This window comes from Coccomyxa subellipsoidea, assembly GCF_000258705.1.
Source record: "Coccomyxa subellipsoidea C-169, whole genome shotgun sequence".
Lineage (NCBI taxonomy): Eukaryota > Viridiplantae > Chlorophyta > Trebouxiophyceae > Coccomyxaceae > Coccomyxa > Coccomyxa subellipsoidea.
In genome coordinates this window covers 201,601-216,694 of record NW_005178042.1, presented here as the reverse complement: position 1 = coordinate 216,694, position 15,094 = coordinate 201,601, and the positions used below count along the sequence as shown (strand labels likewise).

Genomic DNA, 15,094 nt, shown 5'->3' with positions numbered 1-15,094 from the left:
ATGCGTGAGGGAATGAAGAAGCTGCAATGTGAAAACTGGTGTCACAAAGCACCAGGCCGAGTCATTCTCCTGTTAGACAACGTCAAGTGCTGCATGGATGGAGGACTATGCAAATTACAAGTCTGTGTGGTCTAGCAAAGGAAGCTTGTCACTCCCACAACCAATCAGGCTGCCATGATCAAGTCTTTGGCATGTATGGTTGCGAAAGGTGCAACTTCAAACAATTTTGGAACCGGCAAAGATCAAGTGCTTGTCTGTCCCGACAGGTTGTTGGGGGATTTGTGGTGCCGCTCTGGCTGACGCACAAAATGCAGTTGCGCAGCCGGCGGCAGTGGCGGCGAGGAATTTTGAAGAGGCTTCCCGGGGGCTCCAGAAATCCAAGGGAGGAAGACTCTGGACTGGACATTCGCCCTACTTGGGCTTTGTTCCTCCCTGAGAGCTTCACCTTTCTTTTGCTATCATTTGTTGCTGGCCAGAATCCACAGCTGCTGTACCATATGGTCTGACCTGGTGTGCCTTGATACTAGCGCTGTCGACAAGCATTTCTCGATCTAGATGCCGCTTACTGTAGCGATCAAAGTTTTTTGAAGTAGGAATCGCTGCGGCATGCAGATCTGTACAGTGATGATCTTTCAGGATCTTGCTCTGAGAGGTGGACAATAGATTGAAGCTTTATATGTATGGAGGGACCCACACACAGGGCACATGGTCTAGTATGCGTGTACATATCTATTTGTCGCAGATTTTGGCATAAAAGAGACAAGCAGATTGTTGGAATGGGCTCCATAGTTACTCTGACATGCAGCCTACGTGCTGATAGCGCTGTTGCGCATTGGTCAAGTGGCCTTCTGAATGGACCAATTTCTGCCTTGTGAGGACGCGAACAACCGGTGTTGCTTTAAATGCGGTGTTTGTTCTGTGCTACTGTTGTGATGACGAGTGTATTAATATTCGGCACTTCACCGGCAGCGTGATCCAGGAACCAGGATGTAGAAATTTCAAGTGATGTTTGTATGGCCGTGCGGCCGCAGCCGTTGGGGGTTCTTTCGACTCTAGGATAGTATCTTTCGGCCGGCCGGCGGTTGCCAACAGTGCAACGCGCTCAGATTTAAAATTTTGAAGTCTAGACAGATCTGCGCATGCGTGAAGCATTTGCACGCCTCATTAGACCTTCAATCAGATTGAAGTCGCAGTGTATTATACATGTACAGTATTGGCTTTGTTGAGGTGTGCCGCTTGACTCGACACGCTGGTTGTTCCAAGGTTAAATCCAAGCGAGTTGCATGCATGCAATCGAGGCAGATCTCCGGAGCCTATTCAGGTATCCAGTACAAATCTCCGCAGACATCTGTCCCTCCTGATGGTCCCATAAATTCCACCTGGTGAAAGTCGCGCGATCGATTGTGCGGCGCTTTTCTTGACCTTGTTGATCTAAAGGAGTGCACTTCTTTGTTTGCTTGACGCTGTCCCGTGCCTCGCTGCCTAGTTCATGGATGCTGCGGACCATGGGTGTCTCATCGGGTCATAAAAGTTGTGTAGGGCGGCCGTGGATACGTGTAAAGGTGATCATAGAGTCACACTGACACGATGGGCAAGACAGGGACGGCGCATGTATTGTTGGAGTAGCATTCCTAAAAGCAAATAGGGACATGCTGGTGAGTCTTTCCCCACACTGTCTCTGCAATTTCCAGTATGACAAATCTCTGAATGGACCTCAATAAGCACAGAGTGCTGTGGAGCCGCATAGATCAGGCATCTGTCCCGTTCTGCAGGAATTTAAGGGACGCACCCACGAGGAGGAGTTCCAGGTAAGCTATTTAAGCGTGCGATGTGTCGCTGTACTCAATGACATAGTAGTTTAAAATATTCACAGCGGATGTGTCTCGACTGACGATCAAGGTGTAGTTTTGTCGGTGGGGTGAAGATTCATTTGACACGTGCGACGCCTGCCACCTGCAGAACTTCTTCGCAGAGCAGCATTTGACGTGGGATCTCTTCGTGTATTCTCTTTTCGGGCTGTTGTCACCCTGCGCTGTGGTGAAGTTTTGGAAGAGCAGCCGTGTGAGGAGCCTACTATGGTATGCAGCTTTTTTGTCCTCTCTGGCCGCTGCTAAGGTAAGCCACCTTGGCCAAGTTTGTGCTGGTCCACTTGCATTTCTTGCAGCCGCAATTTCCTGATCATGCTCTAGCTTCATTTCACACCAGATATATAGTACACCAGCTGAACATTCCTCTAGTGCCTTTGATACTGAACCAAACTCTCCTGTGGCTACAGGCACTCCCAATCTATATGATTACAGCGCATGGTAAATATTACACTCGCCACCGGACTCTCATTGCGTCTGTGCTGCGTTTGTTTGAAGCTTGCACCAGCTCTGCCTTCCTCTCGTTCTGGGTGGATGTTTCAAACCATAACGTCTTCTCCGAGTGGGCTCTGCTTGCCTGCGTCTTTATCAGCGCTTGGGTGGGACCAGCTATGTGGTGCGCTGCCATCACCCTTGAAGCCTGCACCACCCGCACATTGCCATGTCAGCAAAAGCCCGTCAACTGGTGCCTGCCAGGTGTGTGTTGTTACGCTGGTCGTAAATATCGGACAACCAGGACATCCCTGATCGTCAGCATGTCAGTTTGCATGCTCTTCGGGGCATGTCAGTGCAAGCAGAGATTGCTGTGCTCAGCGCTTTGGGGCCTGAACAATCAAAGGTACAATATGTCAGGGTTAATTTTAATTGTCAGGGGCGTTGTCAACTTGACGGGTGCTGTGTTTGCAGGGGCACTGTGCAAACGATACCCAATCAATGGTGGCTGAGACTCCAGGTGCATTTTCCACACTCTTGACATTTTCTGGCATCCGAGCTAGTGATTGAGGACAGCATTACTAACATTATCACCGACCTTTACTGTCCAAGTGCCCTGCTTCGGGGGGAGGCTCCTGCAGACGCGCCTATACATCTGAGCGTAGGACTTGCATGTGTGATGGCAGTTGATGGTCAGTGTCTGGCAGTGTACGAGCATACGACTTGCAAGTTGACTCCTGTGCATAGGACTTGCATGTGTAGGACTTGCCTGTTTTGTGGAAGTTCATGGTCAGTGTCTGGCAGTGTCTGGCAGTGTCTGAGCATAGGACTTGCATGTGTTCTGCCAGATGATGGATCTGGCGAGGCTTTTTCTGAGCAACACCACAGCCATGCGACAAGTGGAGGGGGGATTGTACCATTTGACACCCCTGGTGGGAGCTGTGAATGCCCTTGTCACAAAGATGGGAATCCCACCGATCAGCGCGCGCAACATGTTGTTCGGCCTCTGGCTGATTCTGCAGGTGTGTATGGCTTTATTGCACGAATCTCACATCAGAACTGCAGTTGCTAGCACAGACTGCCTGGATCTTGAAGGAGCATGCTCGATGGAGAAAACTGAACGCTGAGTAGTGTGTGTCCCTCTTACGCTGGCGTGGCACGCAGACTGTCGGGAGGGCATCTGTAGGTTGCTACCTTGTCATGTCAGAATAGACATGTCAGGGCAGGCTTTGTGGCAGAGCAAAGAGGTACCGGTGTTGCGTCAAGCTTCAAAATGCTGCCATGCAGGTGGTTGGAGGATTTCTGGTGCCTTTTTGGTTCATGTACAGGCTGCAGCTGCGCAGCCGGCGGCACTGGAGGCAAAGAGTGCTGAAGAGGCGGAGAGCAGAGGCTGCGGCTCAGAGCAGCAGCAGTGGTAGAGAAACACAGCCTGCTGTCAGAGATCCTGGACTTGACATCCGCCCCACTTGGACCCTATTCCTGCCAGAGAGCCTGGCCTTTCTCACGCTGTCCTATGTGGCTGGGCAGAATTTCAAACTGCTGCAGTACATGGTATAGAGCAGCTTGCTGCTTCTGACAGATTACAATTGTAGAGCCATTGCGGCCTGACAGAGCAGTCTCACTGCGTTTGGAGCAATGTGCACCATTAACGATGCACTTGTGTGCCGGAATTTGTGCTTGGAGAGAGAGGAGGGCTCACATACAGCAATCCACAAATTGACCCTGTGCGGTCAAGACTGGTTGGGAAGGAGGCAGGCGCGATGTGCAGCTCTGCTCTGCATTGCGTTGTTGCATTGCTTGATTGTTAGGCCCAGGGGAGAACTATGAGAAGTATGTTGGGGATGTTGGAAAAGCTCATTGTGTAGATAACCATTCAAGAGCTGTACTTTGACCTCGTGACACTTCTATATGAGAAACTTTTACCGATTGGGATAGATCTGCATGCTGCAGATTTGTTTGTCGGATCAGGACATACCCAACGCTTGTCAAGTATCCGGATTAGCCGCCTTGGCAGTATAAGTGGGTGCTCGAGTTCGCACAAGATACACAATTTATTGACAGCAAGTGATTGATGCAAAAGGTACAATTAAGGCTTTCATGAAAATCCAGTGAACAGGTGAGAGCACCATGGGCATGAGAGCCGGCAATGGGCGCCCATTGGGCATCTCAAATACCATGACCAGTCACAAGATTTGTGCCAATTGTAGAGGTAGCACTGAAGCTGCACGCAAGATTTCTTCCGTTTGGCTTACTTAGTCTTCTATACAATGATACCACATGTATGTGCGCTGATGCTGTGAGCAGGTGACCGGTTGCCCAACTTCCATGACCATGGCTGACATGTCTGTGCAGGCTCATGAGCGGCTCATGATGAGCCTCATGCATGAGACTCATGAGCCATAAGACTTCCATGATCATGTCAGAATTGTCTGATGACTCATGACATAAGTCTGTACAGACTTACAGCAGATCTGTCGTTGAGTGTCAGCCTCATTGAGAAATTCTCATTGATCTTACCAGATTAATCTGTGGCAGCTGCAGAAAAGAAAGCATTTACCGGAGAGGAACATATATCCTTGAATCCACTTTGTTCATGCCCATGGAAAATTGGCAGAAGTTTGCCATACACCCTTTCTGAGGGTAAAGCACCAGTAAAACAAGCAGGCTTAATAGATCTCCTTCTACGACGCATCACCGAGTTGTGCTTCATGCAGGAGCAGTCTTTCGCTTATACATGCCCTAAATCTGCACCACTTCGGATCACTGCCAGTGCACAGTTCAAAAAAATAGCACAAGCTCATCGGTGTAACAGTTCTCCAGCATACTTCCGCCTTCTGAGATTGTCAGAACAGCCCCTTTGCCAACCATGCGGTTCCCAGAACGAAGCTAGCCTGAAGGCTGCGCGCATGTGCAAGCATCAAACATTATCGGGGGGCAAAAAAGAGAAAGCAGTTCAAGCCCTGGGACACAATCCTTTGACAATAAAACAGAGAAAACAGTACAAGCCCTGGGGCACACTCCTTCGACATTGTACACAAGAGACAATAGCTGAACTACCGCAGTATTGCTCAGGCCAATAGAAGGTGACTTTTTAAGCCCCAGGCAATCCCTGGCACAGGAGCAATCCACCACCATGAATGACAACTCACACCATGTACTGCAGCATCCTAACATCAAACCCAGCTGCAAAGCACAGCGTGAGAAATGCCACGCTTTCTGGCAGGAACAAGCTCCAGGTAGGCCGAATATCTAGCGCAGGATCCCTCTCATCCGCTCTGCATGACCCCTCAACAGCCCCTCTCTCAATCCCTGTGCTGCCGCCCTGATCAAGGTGTTCTAAGAGTCTCTTCAGCACCCCTTGTCGCCACTGCCGCCGGCTGTGCAGCTGCGTCCTGTATGTGACCAGGAAGGGCAAGAGGAATGCTCCAAACACCTGCAAGGATATGGCACGCATAAAGAGAGAACTGGTGAGCCTGAAATGGTGCCATACATCTGTTTGCAGCTGGTCCCAGCCTATAATCACCCACTTTGAAGCCCCCTCATGCAGCCCGAAGGCCCGGACGCAATACGCATGAAAGGAGTGTACCACTGGCATCTTTCAATGTCTGGATCCCCAGTCAGCTTACCAACGGTTGACCTTATTGATGACTATGCATGAACCTTCCAATTAGTCAACCAGCTGGGCATCGACGCAAACCTCCAATGTGATCCACATCAGCAGAAGAAAAGTGCGCTCGCTGACTGGGGGCATGCCCAAATTTGCGCCAAGGGCGTTAACACATCCCACCAGGGGTGACAGGTGGTGCAGCCCTCTCTCCAACTGGCGCAAGTTGAAGGTGTGGCAAAGGAAATGCCTCCCCAAGTCAAGTATCTGCTCATGCATGCCAGGCAGATGTCAATACGGTCATGAACACAATTGCGAATAGCATCAAGACGCAAGCTAATCATCCAAAACCATCCCAACGTAGAGTCCCTTTGGCTTTGAACAAACGGATATTTAAAAGTGAACAAAGGCATCCACAAAGGAAGCAAGGGGCTGCAGCCTGAACGGATGCTTCTGATCTCACCTGAATGGTCAGCCACCACCGATTGGGAAGAGGCAGCAAGAGGCCCCTGCAAAGAACATGGTGCAGCATTCAGCTTGAAGAAAATCCCAAGCACCTCCCACGCTGCTTGGCAAAAATTTGAGAATGCAAAAATACTCTCAAAGGGTGGCAACAGTTGCGCACCAGGCTACAGTTGATATCGAGTTATTCGCCAAGACACAAGCAAGGACGATCCACTCAGCAAAAGTGTCCTGGTTGGAAACATCCGTCCAAAAGGTGAGGTGAGCATGCGTGAGGTAGAATTCTAGTAGGCGCACGGTAACCATGAACGCTGTTCTGTGCCGGGTATATATACTGCAATACTTCTTGATCATGACCACAGGAAAGACCTGCACAAATGTCCCTTCTTATTACTAGGTCGTATTGCAAGTGGTTGAGCAGAGATCCGGCAGCCTCTTCCCCAACATAGATCTCGAAAGCAGTGATATCATTTCATGACATGCACAACAAGAAAGCAGCGTGCACAAAGCCAACTTGGGATGTCTCTCACCTTGCCCAAGATGAAGAGTGAGAGAAAAGCTGCATACCAGAGCGGACTCCGGATGTGGCTATTATGCCAGAAATTGACCATGATCGAGATTGATATCAATATGCCGAACAAGTAGACAAAGAGATCCCAGACCAGGTGTTGTTCCGCGAAGAAGACCTGCGAGTGATTGCTACACGCATGTCAAGATGCAGCTGGAACGGAGGAATTCAAGGTTCTCAGGAATCTGAAAGAAGACGAGCGCAGGCTTTGAAACCCGCAATCCTTGACATCCAGTACAGTACTTAGGGGGAGAAGAGGTGTACCTGGTAATGCTTTTCATGCCCCCGGCCTTTGAACTCCTGCATTCAAACCAGAAAAAGCGCACTCAAAAAATCCGTTCTAGCGACGTTTGTCAAGCGATCGTGCCAACTCAGAGCAACCCCTTCCCCCATCCATCAAATGCCTTGACCACCCCGAGATGTTTACACACCATCATCGTTTCTTACACAAGTGGTATCAGACGGGTCATCGTCAAACTTCCTTTTTCTATTGCCCCATGCACATGGGCACTGTCGAGCTAGACACCAGCATGTGCCAGTAGCACTGTGCCTGACTGGAGAGCCTCTGCATAATCAAAGACGGCTGCTGCTGTACGATATCCGAGTAAGATGAGTGTGCACCAAGCTGACATCAATGCCATCACACGCTAATTTGCTTTGGGCTGGCAAATCGTGGGGACCAATCTTGCACATGCATGGTCCAGGAAAGGATGACTCATCCAGAATGGGAAGGTCACGAGAGTTTGCTGTCCATGCGGCAGTTTCCTTTCTTCCTACCCGATCGGTATCTATACATACGTTCTTCAATAATTTTTCCAAACAATCTAACGGTATCAATACGTCAACCAGGATCATTTCGAACGTACAGCGACATGTAGTGGTCTGGGGATGTCATTTGCCACCATGCGTAGCAAGTAATTAGTTTTTTTTGGTTTCTCGATGATCAAAATAGTACTAGTAGCAATAGTATCGGGCTCAGGCCGGGCCGGAGTCATTAACTTGGGCATGCGCTGCTCAGGGCCGTATTGTTTAGAGCCGGATTGCTTCTGCATGTCGCCATAAACGTCTTGGAGCGCATCTCAGAAGCTGCCAATCGCACTGTTCCTGAGACAGCTGACGGGGTGCGTCACGAGCTCGCGTTGGGTACATCCGGCTTGGGTTCTTGACCGTCGCAGCACAAGCTGACTCCTGTACATATGCGTGTGTCAAGGCTTTTTGCTTGCCGCAAGGTGCAATGCACGGGCGTAGCTTCCTAGGCGGGTGCTTGCATTGCACCCTCCTTGACGCGGAGGTGTTGTAGCTTCTCAGTCCGTGGTTGGGCTGAAATCTGCGGTCGCTGGTCTGGAAGCTCTGCATTGCTGAAACTGCTGCTTGGCAGGCATGCTTATTCTGATTTTGGCGTTTGTGGCCGGGCATGGTGTCAGACTGCCGCAATACATAGACTGAGGCTCCTGTTTGGATGGCCGATCTGCTGCCCAAATCAGGCATCTAGGTCTGATGAGCCTGGCTAGAAGGAAATTTGCTAAGCAAACCGAATTCCACAGCGGCCTCCATCAGGAGTGAGACAGCGCACTCCTGTTATCATGAGATCTATGGTAATATGGTGTTTGGCAGTTCTCTGCTTGGCACTACAGTACAGTCATTCTACGCCAGTCTCAGACCATACTGCACAGCAGCCTTCAGCAGTCATTTCATTTCTTGCTCTGATGCAAGACGGTATGGTGGCGGTATGCGTTAGAGTGTTTGGACTTGTTGTGACAATCAGCGCTCCTCAGTGAAGCGGGGGTTCCTTCCGGCAAGTCCTCTTATCATGCAGTTTGTGTTGGGCATCAGCGCATGCAGAAGAGAAACCTCAGAGACTACAGCAGTGTTTGTTTATGATGAACATTTTGTTCTGGTCTTTGACCTTCTGTTCAAGTTACTATGAGGTGGAGATCGAGGAGAGCTCTTCTGTATGTGGTAACGCGCCCAGAAAAGTGTTTGGATAATTTCGAATCGCTTTGCAGGTAACTTTCATTCTTACGGTGGTTTAGCAAATACGTTCTGCGGTGTGGACTGTGCATTTCAGCATTGCGTGCCTCTGCAGAGATGACCGTGACTCCTTGCATGCAATGGAGAAGTGGAGAAGTCTACCAGTTAAAGCGCACTAGTCTATATTAACATGTGATGTGCACCCTCCCGAATCCCGATCCTGCAGCACGTACTGACTAGCACTGGCCTATCAGGCTGATAGTATTAATACTTGGAAACTAAAATGTATTTTAATATATTCGGAATATATTGTGCCATGGGCAACCTCAGTATGGCATTCCAACAAGTAGCATTGTGCAAGCCCGCGTGCTCAAGATCCTCAGACTGCTTCAGACCTCAACATGCTCATCTGACACAGATATTGTGATCTCAATGTCAGAGTGTTGCAATTGCTGGAGCATATCAATGCCCGCACTTACATTAATTTTCTGTCTCCAGGAGAGCTTCCTGATCCGGAGAATGTAACAGTTCAATAAGACGGGAGTTGCCGTGCCAGGCCGGCAAACCCATGCATCAAGTGGTGAGCATTATCATCTCATCAGCCTGAGGGGAGAGCCCACCAACAAACTCCAATAAATCCAATTTCATTAGAGTGCGGCCGCATTCAGGCCAAAGAGGCCTCCGGAAATCATACGATTAATGGACCGCTGAGTATGCCAGCAGCTGCCTCAGCATGCAGCTTCAAATATCGACCCAAACTGGTCAGCACATAGCTATAGGGTCAGGGCCTCATCAGCCTGAGCTCGAGCCTCACAGGCTGTGACACTCTGAACCATCATTGTGCGGTGTCAGAGCAATTTGACCTAAAATCCAACATGTACCTCCCCTTGCTCTTCCTCTAAAGATCTCTTCAACAGCGCTTCATCCTTCAATCCCTTCCAGGTGTGATGGCAGCCGCAAGATAGCCATATCAACTCCAACAAATGCCGACTCCCAACAATTTCAAGTGTTACCGTGCATTGTGTGTTCTGAACTTGGCTGCGTCACTCCTTGCATGAAGTATATCTTCAAGAGATCTTGAAATTCAAGTCTTGAACGCATTCGTCAGCTCCACAGACACAGGGCTGACATGGAGGGGTGACTCATCCGCTGACGCTGGCAGCGCTGACTGTGGCGCCTGATTTGGCAGGTGCCAGCTGGCAGCGGGCGACACACTCAGGGTCGCTGCTCTTGATGAAGATTCCCTTGGGGGAAGCCGAGAGCAGGTTTGAGTAGCCGGTGGTGTTCACTCCCAAAGTCGCCGCCACTGCAGCTGCCGGCAGCTGCTGCAGGCTCGCGTATGTCATCTGTAGAGAACCCCACACATCTCCGAGATGAGTCATCACGTCTTGGCTTTATCAGTCATGCAGAGGCACCTGTGCTCGTCAGCATGATGCAACATTCAATGTCCCAAAGCTTGGCCCAATCATGCAGGAACAATGATTCTGCCGCCATAACGCTGCCATGGCGCTGCATGCATGCGCAATTGAAAGATGGAGTGCTCATGGCTGCATGCTTGCTGCTTGCTGCTTCCTGCCAAAAGCATGCCAGAGAGTAGGACATGCAATGTATGATTTTTGGAGTCTGGGCTAGAAAGTGGTCTTAAGGCAGGAGACTTGCTTCATCAGGGCCTCCGCATCCACTTCAATGGTTCAGAAATGGCCACTAATGCACCTTAAAGACATCCAGGAATTGGGTACTCGGACAGGATATAATTTGTGCCGGGTCTGGGGCAGACCTGGGTGCCAGGGTCTTCATGGTTGTAGCTGATGACGTAAGTGGCATCGAAGCAGTCCAGGTTTTGCTGGTAGTGAACCAAGCCTGCATGCATGGGAGATTCTATTCAGCATGAACTCTCACACAATGACACTTTTCATGTTGTCTGTCAGAGCTTCATTGCACGCTGTTTGACTAAGGAACTATTCGGACGAAGCCCCAGTCCATGTTGGGCAAGGCAAAGCAGAAATTAACATAGTGGAGATCTGCCGTGAACATCTTTGCTGCCCATATAGGTAAGACCTTGAGAATGGGAATGGTTAGACTCAGAGATGGGTGCCTCCAAGAGCTGCGCACCGATAGGAAAGAGAGCAGATGCCCCGGTGCTGATCTCGTTGTTGACCGGGGTGCCATCCTCAGTTACATATCCAACCATGAACTTGGCACCTGTTCCACAAACAGCAGCCATATTGCTACTGGAAGCAACCTGAGCCAGCTGCCCGATAGCAGAAGGACTCGCTGATTTCAGGAATGCTCAATAGTGCCCTCTACTGTGTTGTCAGAGGCAACAGTCATTCCATTGGCAGTGGCTTAGCAAGGGCAAGTGACAGCAAAATGTGCAATATGCAGAGTTGCCTACGTACCTGAGATCATGTACAAGAGGCCAGTTGCTCTTGGGTGGACATGTGCAGGCCTCATGGCACACGGCTCCAGTGTGAAGACCGTCTGAGAGATGCCCTGTCCTGCCAATGCCGGCCATTGGCCCACCATTCGCTGCTGTCTCGAGCCACCATCCGTTTTCTGTGGACACCAAGATGCAGCTGGCATCATATTATAGGTAATCTTCGTCAGCTCAGTGAAGTAAAGGTGATCTCTTGTTGGGACTTGGATGATAATGGAGGCAATCAGGTGCACTTATCCGATACTAGCGTCACATCAGAACATAGAGATCATACATCAAAGCAAATAGAAGTATTAAGATTGCCCAATAAACCCACCTGTGTGCCGTTGGTCCCCAGGAGAAGTGGGTTGTATACGTAAGCCTTGGCTCCAACCTTCTGAACGGTCTGGGCCGTGATCGGGCCTTCGTCGTTGGATGCAAACGATACTCCAAACAAAGCAATAAGGATGAGGAGCGCAAACTTCATCATTATATCCGTGAGCCTCCGAGATCCTGCACACGCAAAGCTAGGTCATTCGCATGGCAGATCTGAGGGAGAAATTAGATGCTGATCGCAATTCAGAGAGGTGTGATCCGAGATATTATGCCTCAATATAGCAAAATCGCATATTGCTTGGCTAATCGGAGTCCAGAACGTGAAGCTTAAGTGAAAGCCATGCCGATGGACTAAACCAGTGAGCCCCCCAAAACTATGAATGAGCGTACCTTTGTTCTGAACAGCAAGAGTGGCTTCTTTGATTGTTATGGGGGAAACAAGCGGCAGATGAGGCTCGGGGAATTGGAATGTGCCCTGCCCCATGTTGCATCATGAAGGCACTTTTCCTAGGGTGCCAATTTAGCCTCAGCAGCAGGCAAAATGTGTATTCTTTCAAGTTGCAGCTCTCAACAGTACATATTCTATTTGGTGCATCACATGCGCGTGTGCACAGTGTCTCAGACACGCTGTCAGACAGACGGTCAGTACAGTGCTGCACAGTGCACATGGAATCATGAATCATGATTTACACTTGCTAGCATACTAAACCGTATACTGTACCGTATACTTTACCGTGACGGTAGTAAATCAGATATTTGAGGGCCGGACTTTAGGCCTAGGACATGCCAGACTGTGTAAAGAATAGTTTCATTTTACCAGGTACTGGTTTTACACAGCATGGTCACACGCACACTGTCATGTACTCAGCAACCTTGCCGGCAGCAGGCAGTATCAATCATTGATGATTGCTATTGCCTAAAGCAGCACTGTAGACCCCAGGGGCTCTAAATGCAAAGCGCGCAAGGGGTTAGGCCAAATCCGTTGCTGAATACCAATACCAATTCCCATGCGCCTGCAAGGAGCAGTGCTCCCAGGGCTATCCTAGGAAGAGACCGTGGGAGCGCTCTGCTTGAGAAGCACCCTCACAGTTGTACTGCGGTACTGCAAAGAGGTCCAGTAGAGGGTAAATTTTGACTCCTGCTGCTTCAACCGTCGTGTCGTCACTCAGGCGCTTAATTGCAACTCTAACACCAGCTTCCAGCTCACTTGTCATTCTTAGCCGACCTCCCGCCTCCCTTGCTATAGCTCTGCCACGAGGAGAAACACAAAGAACATGAGTGCCAGCTCAGACAGGTAGAGCCCAGGTCTGATAACAAAGGCATGAGAACCAGCTGACGATTCAGTCAACAGCATATTACGCGAAACACAGTTCCTGATTGGACTTGCACTGTTTCCAAAAAAGAACGACGCCAATGCATGACAGCCCCTAATGCATCAGCGGGATGCCCATCAAAGCAGGCAGATCTCAAGAGAGGCAACGCATTGCAGCGAGCTTGATTGCAATAATAATAAAAGCTTGACAGTTTGTATATACAGGCATGGCCATCAGGTAATAGATTATTAGTATAAGTAATGACTACCCCAGCGGCAGAAAAATCCAACACCCAAAGACTCGACCAGTAGGATGGAGGATGTAAGAAGAAAAGTGTTTGAGACTCCAAAGAGATAGAGGCAACGCCACGCACCTTCTTGCCAAAGGAGAAGGGGATGTAGCGGTACTTGATCATGTGCTTGATCTGGCGCTTCATGGTGACGAATAGGAGCACCAGCCAGTACATGAGCAGGATGGGCCAGAACACTGGCACATCAAACACCGGGAAGAAGGTCACCACAAAGCCCAGCAGCAGCGCCTTGAATGACGAATACCTGTGAGCACGCCAGAGTGTCACAACATGGAAAAGTCTTAATTCATCTACTTGTTTGCATGAAGCAGCCATTGCAGGCGTGTGTGACAGGTTCTGTGCGCCACTGCTGCAGAAAATGAAAATGCAGAACATGCCGGGATTGAGCAATTCTGGCCATGCAGAGCTTCCCTGTATGTCTTGTATGTACATGACTTGCTTGTGGTTCCTCCAGAATAAATGATTAGTGCAAAAAGCAACGAGCTCGAATCTTGATGATCCACTTTATGACACTTCCCCTCTCAGCACCATATTATGAGGTGTTCAATGCACGAGGCCACTGACCAGTACATGGTATCGGGCAGGCTGCGCACCAGAATTTGAATTCGGGCAGGCGGCGCACGAAGGGCCGGAACTCGTCCTCCTTCTTGGAGGGCAGCGTGGGACCCTCCAGCTCTGGGTCCACTTGGGGAGTCAAAAATCCCAGCAACATATTCAGGTTGAAGATCCCCAGCGCGTATGTCACGATGTAGAAGCCTGCAGCAGCACACACTGGATCATTTCCAGCAATTTTCCATGATGTCAACGTTTGAGCTTTTGTGGCCAGGGTCCTTAATGTGGCGCTGCATTGCCCCATGAATATAATGGGAACTTCTCCTACTCAGCTGCTGACAGATGCTGGGGCAGGCATTGAGCTCTGCCGTGTCGAGTGATAATAACAAGCTTGCAGAGGGCAAACAAATTGTCTGCAGGTTCGAAAGGCAGGCAACCATGATGAATCACTGGCAAAGGCACGGGTCTGAAGAGCCTATGGGAAGTCTAGACTTGGAAGCAATTGGGTGCGACTGACGGAAGGTCAGAGTGAAACCTCACCCTTCAGCAAGTATACTCGGACGGCATAGATAATCAGCAAGCCCAGGAGGGCGAGCCATCTGCCTGCAGAGTGGGGTGTAGTCTTGTCCAGGAAGTAGCGGTATCTCTGTGAAATCTTGTGCATGGTTTTGCTGGCTGACGAATAATCGGAATTGCCGTATGGATCTGTCCCATTGAGAGAATCCATACTAGCTGCCCCAAAAGGGCCGTGAGATATGTGTTGGGTGCAGAGCCCAGCCAAGCCGCTAGAATGTCCTGGCGAACATTCTGACTATTTTTAGTAACCAATCACCACAGAACTTCGGTACGAAGTCAATATGCCGGCAGGCTGCTATACACTATGCCACAGGACGAAACTCACCTTTTTTCGACCGCAAACATCAGAGAGCTGCCAACCTATCGATGACTAAAACGATAGAAATATTTTTTAAGACTCCCACTTCAAATCATCCCGCGATGGAAAGTGATGGGGCTTGCTAGCGCTTTGTTTAGATCGAATCAGGCGTGAAAGGGTGCAGTCTGCACGTAGACTTTTCGAGCAAACAACCTATTCTGTCTGAACATGACACATATTAAAGACACTAGTCAAGATGTCGGGCAGTCTCTTGGAAAGCTCTACTGCATGTAGTTCTGATGCCTAAGAGTACCGAAGCGAAGATGCCCAGAACCCTTCGGGTGAATAAAATATCGATATCATGATTTACTTTATAAGTATTTAAAGCCCC

General features: G+C 49.6%; 3 protein-coding genes across 3 annotated transcripts; 1 reads left to right on the top strand and 2 right to left on the bottom strand.

Moving 5' to 3' along the window:
* The first annotated feature begins 4,796 nt into the window (after positions 1–4,796).
* On the top strand, positions 4,797–5,515 carry COCSUDRAFT_31917 (hypothetical protein). The gene has a single exon (XM_005651560.1). It carries the CDS (start codon positions 5,204–5,206, stop codon positions 5,375–5,377), a length of 174 nt encoding a protein of 57 aa, XP_005651617.1. The 5' UTR covers positions 4,797–5,203; the 3' UTR covers positions 5,378–5,515.
* A 4,049-nt stretch (positions 5,516–9,564) lies between these two features.
* Positions 9,565–12,105, bottom strand: COCSUDRAFT_52070 (RmlC-like cupin). Its single transcript, XM_005651559.1, has 6 exons — positions 12,045–12,105; positions 11,656–11,831; positions 11,302–11,458; positions 11,015–11,104; positions 10,680–10,762; positions 9,565–10,248 (listed from the first exon to the last, which is right to left on the bottom strand). Exons 2-6 carry the CDS (start codon positions 11,806–11,808, stop codon positions 10,045–10,047), a joined length of 687 nt encoding a protein of 228 aa, XP_005651616.1. The 5' UTR covers positions 11,809–11,831; positions 12,045–12,105; the 3' UTR covers positions 9,565–10,044.
* A 222-nt stretch (positions 12,106–12,327) lies between these two features.
* COCSUDRAFT_26543 (retrieval of early ER protein Rer1) lies at positions 12,328–14,985 on the bottom strand. Its single transcript, XM_005651558.1, has 5 exons — positions 14,731–14,985; positions 14,370–14,624; positions 13,871–14,033; positions 13,341–13,521; positions 12,328–12,902 (listed from the first exon to the last, which is right to left on the bottom strand). Exons 2-5 carry the CDS (start codon positions 14,554–14,556, stop codon positions 12,858–12,860), a joined length of 576 nt encoding a protein of 191 aa, XP_005651615.1. The 5' UTR covers positions 14,557–14,624; positions 14,731–14,985; the 3' UTR covers positions 12,328–12,857.
* Between the last annotated feature and the right edge of the window lie 109 nt (positions 14,986–15,094).

Bases quoted from the DNA above. Each gene is read 5' to 3' on its own strand.
- COCSUDRAFT_31917 (XM_005651560.1), top strand. From the start codon at position 5,204: ATGTGCAAGCATCAAACATTATCGGGGGGCAAAAAAGAGAAAGCAGTT.
- COCSUDRAFT_52070 (XM_005651559.1), bottom strand. From the start codon at position 11,808: ATGATGAAGTTTGCGCTCCTCATCCTTATTGCTTTGTTTGGAGTATCG. The intron at 11,105-11,301 runs GTACGTAGGCAA...TTTGTGGAACAG, and splicing joins CCTCTTGTACATGATCTCAG to GTGCCAAGTTCATGGTTGGA. The intron at 10,763-11,014 runs GTGCGCAGCTCT...CCATGCATGCAG, and splicing joins ATCTGCTCTCTTTCCTATCG to GCTTGGTTCACTACCAGCAA.
- COCSUDRAFT_26543 (XM_005651558.1), bottom strand. From the start codon at position 14,556: ATGGATTCTCTCAATGGGACAGATCCATACGGCAATTCCGATTATTCG. The intron at 13,522-13,870 runs GTGCGCAGCCTG...GCGTGCTCACAG, and splicing joins CTGCCCGAATTCAAATTCTG to GTATTCGTCATTCAAGGCGC. The intron at 12,903-13,340 runs GTGCGTGGCGTT...TCCTCGTGGCAG, and splicing joins CCTTCTCCTTTGGCAAGAAG to AGCTATAGCAAGGGAGGCGG.